The sequence below is a fragment of the Etheostoma cragini genome, chromosome 3 (assembly GCF_013103735.1).
Source record: "Etheostoma cragini isolate CJK2018 chromosome 3, CSU_Ecrag_1.0, whole genome shotgun sequence".
NCBI classification, from domain to species: Eukaryota; Metazoa; Chordata; class Actinopteri; order Perciformes; family Percidae; genus Etheostoma; species Etheostoma cragini.
Genome location: NC_048409.1, coordinates 29,619,351 through 29,621,850, shown reverse-complemented (window position 1 = coordinate 29,621,850; position 2,500 = coordinate 29,619,351). Strand labels below are relative to the sequence as shown.

Below are 2,500 nucleotides of genomic sequence, written 5' to 3'. Positions count from 1 at the left end.
TTGGGTCTTATTTAATTTTATAGCATTGTAAAACAAATGGAAGTGTTTTTGAAATAGTATTGAGTAAAAGTTGACATATTCCAGTCTGTGATTATCATCAACATCCATTCCTTTAATTTTAGTCTCAATAATTCCTAATTTCTACTTTTTTATCTCAAACATGAGGTATGATTTCCTATAAATGAGGTTTATTGACCATAAATTCCAAAATAACTGTAAAACTAAGGTTAATAAGTTAGGCACTTTTAATGTCATGTTGAACATGTTTAGCGGCTAAAAACACATTTATAACTTGCCCTGTTTCAGCCTGTTGGGTGCTAACGCTAGCAGGAGGCTAACTCGGTGTAGACAGCACCGATTGGTTAGTTCAGGAGACAGGCAGCTAGCACATAGTGAGAGGTTTTTTACAGTGTGTTCTGGGGACAGGCAGTCATTATTCTCCTTTAACACCCACACCCGTTCTGGGTGAAAGTCTTGTCTCCACTGCGGCTTTGTGAACCCCCCCCCCCCCAAGGGTCTCTTTTTGTTGCTGGACTCGGCCAGAAATAACTCCAAAATTCACTCAAAGCCGCCAAATCTTTTCTCAGCAGCAGAGATTCGGTTTTTGGCCGCCCTCGGATGTTTGTGTCTATAAATATGAAGCCGTTAGACGGGACCCGCTGAGACTTCTGTGGAAAAGATTGTTTTATTTTTATATTTAAAATATAACATGTTTCATTCAGCGGTGGAATGTACTTCTTAAGTCCAAATGTTGAGGCAGGAGACAGAAAGGAAGAGACAGGAAGAAAGGAAAGAGACAGGAAGAAAGAGACAGAAAGGAAGAGACAGGAAGGAAGAGACAGGAAGAAAGGAAAGAGACAGGAAGAAAGAGACAGAAAGGAAGAGACAGGAAGCAAGAGACAGGAAGAAAGGAAAGAGACAGGAAGAAAGAGACGGAAAGGAAGAGACAGGAAGGAAGAGCTAAGAAGGAAGGAAACAGAAAGGAAGGAAGGACAGGAATAAACATAAAGAAAGGAATGAAGGAGACAGGAAGAAAGGAAGCATGCAGGAAGAAAAGAGACAGAAAGGAAGAGACAGGAAGGAAGGAAGGAAGGAGACAGGAAGGAAGAGACGGATAAGAAGGAAGGAAATGAAGGAAGGAAGGACAGGAAGAAAGAGACAGAAAGGATGGAAGGACAGGAATAAAAATAAAGAAAGGAATGAATGAGACAGGAAGAAAGGTAAGAGACAGGAAGAAAGGAAGGACAGGAAGAAAGACGGATAAGAAGGAAGGAAACAAACGATGGACAGGAAGAAAGAGACAGAAAGGTAGGAAGGACAGGAATAAACATAAAGAAAGGAATGAAGGAGACAGGAAGAAAGGTAAAAGACGGGAAGAAAGGAAGGATACAGGAAGAAAGAGACGGAAAGGAAGAGACAGGAAGGAAGAGCTAAGAAGGAAGGAAACAGAAAGGAAGGAAGGACAGGAATAAACATAAAGAAAGGAATGAAGGAGACAGGAAGAAAGGAAGCATGCAGGAAGAAAAGAGACAGAAAGGAAGAGACAGGAAGGAAGGAAGGAGACAGGAAGGAAGAGACGGATAAGAAGGAAGGAAATGAAGGAAGGAAGGACAGGAAGAAAGAGACAGAAAGGATGGAAGGACAGGAATAAAAATAAAGAAAGGAATGAATGAGACAGGAAGAAAGGTAAGAGACAGGAAGAAAGGAAGGACAGGAAGAAAGACGGATAAGAAGGAAGGAAACAAACGATGGACAGGAAGAAAGAGACAGAAAGGTAGGAAGGACAAGAATAAACATAAAGAAAGGAATGAAGGAGACAGGAAGAAAGGTAAAAGACGGGAAGAAAGGAAGGATACAGGAAGGAAGAGACAGATAAGAAGGAAGGAAACAGAAAGGAAGGAAAGACAGAAAAGAATGAAGGACAGAAAGGAATGAAGTAGACAGAAAGAAAGGAAGGAGACAGGACAGAAGAGATAGAAAGGAAGGATGGACACACGAAGGAAGGAAGGAGACCGGAAGGAAGGACAGGAACAAAGAGACAGAAAGAATGAAGGAGACAGACAGAAAGAAAGCAAGGACACAGACATAAAGAGAAAGGAAGGAAGGACATGGGACGAAAGGAAAGAGACAGAAAGGAAGGAAGGACAGGAGTAAACAAAAAGGAATGAAAGAGACAGGAAGAAAGGAAGGAGACGGAAAGGAGAGATGAAGACAGAAAGAGAGAGACAGGAAGAAAGTAGAGACAAAGAAAGACGAGGAGTAACCGCCGGTTACAACCCTCGTCTTTGTCTTTGTCTTAACGCTGTCTGTTGCCCTGCAGGTTCTCCCCAGAGAGGAGGTGGAGGAGGAGGAGGAGGTGGAGGAGGAGGAATGGGGCGGGGCCGAGGACGCAGAGACAACGAGCTGATTGGTCAGACCGTCCGCATCTCGCAGGGTCCTTACAAAGGTAAGACCAGCATCTCGCAGGGTTCTTACAAAGGTAAGACCAGCATCTCGCAGG

The 2,500-nt window shown here is 43.0% G+C and overlaps 1 protein-coding gene across 1 annotated transcript in view; it reads left to right on the top strand.

Annotated features, from left to right (window-relative positions):
* supt5h (SPT5 homolog, DSIF elongation factor subunit) overlaps window positions 1–2,500 on the top strand; it is a 23,802-nt gene that overhangs the window by 20,621 nt on the left and 681 nt on the right. Inside the window, exon 13 of the mRNA XM_034863549.1 lies at window positions 2,321–2,479. Within this exon, the coding sequence (XP_034719440.1) occupies window positions 2,321–2,479 (159 nt within the window). The remainder of the gene's footprint in view (window positions 1–2,320; window positions 2,480–2,500) is intronic.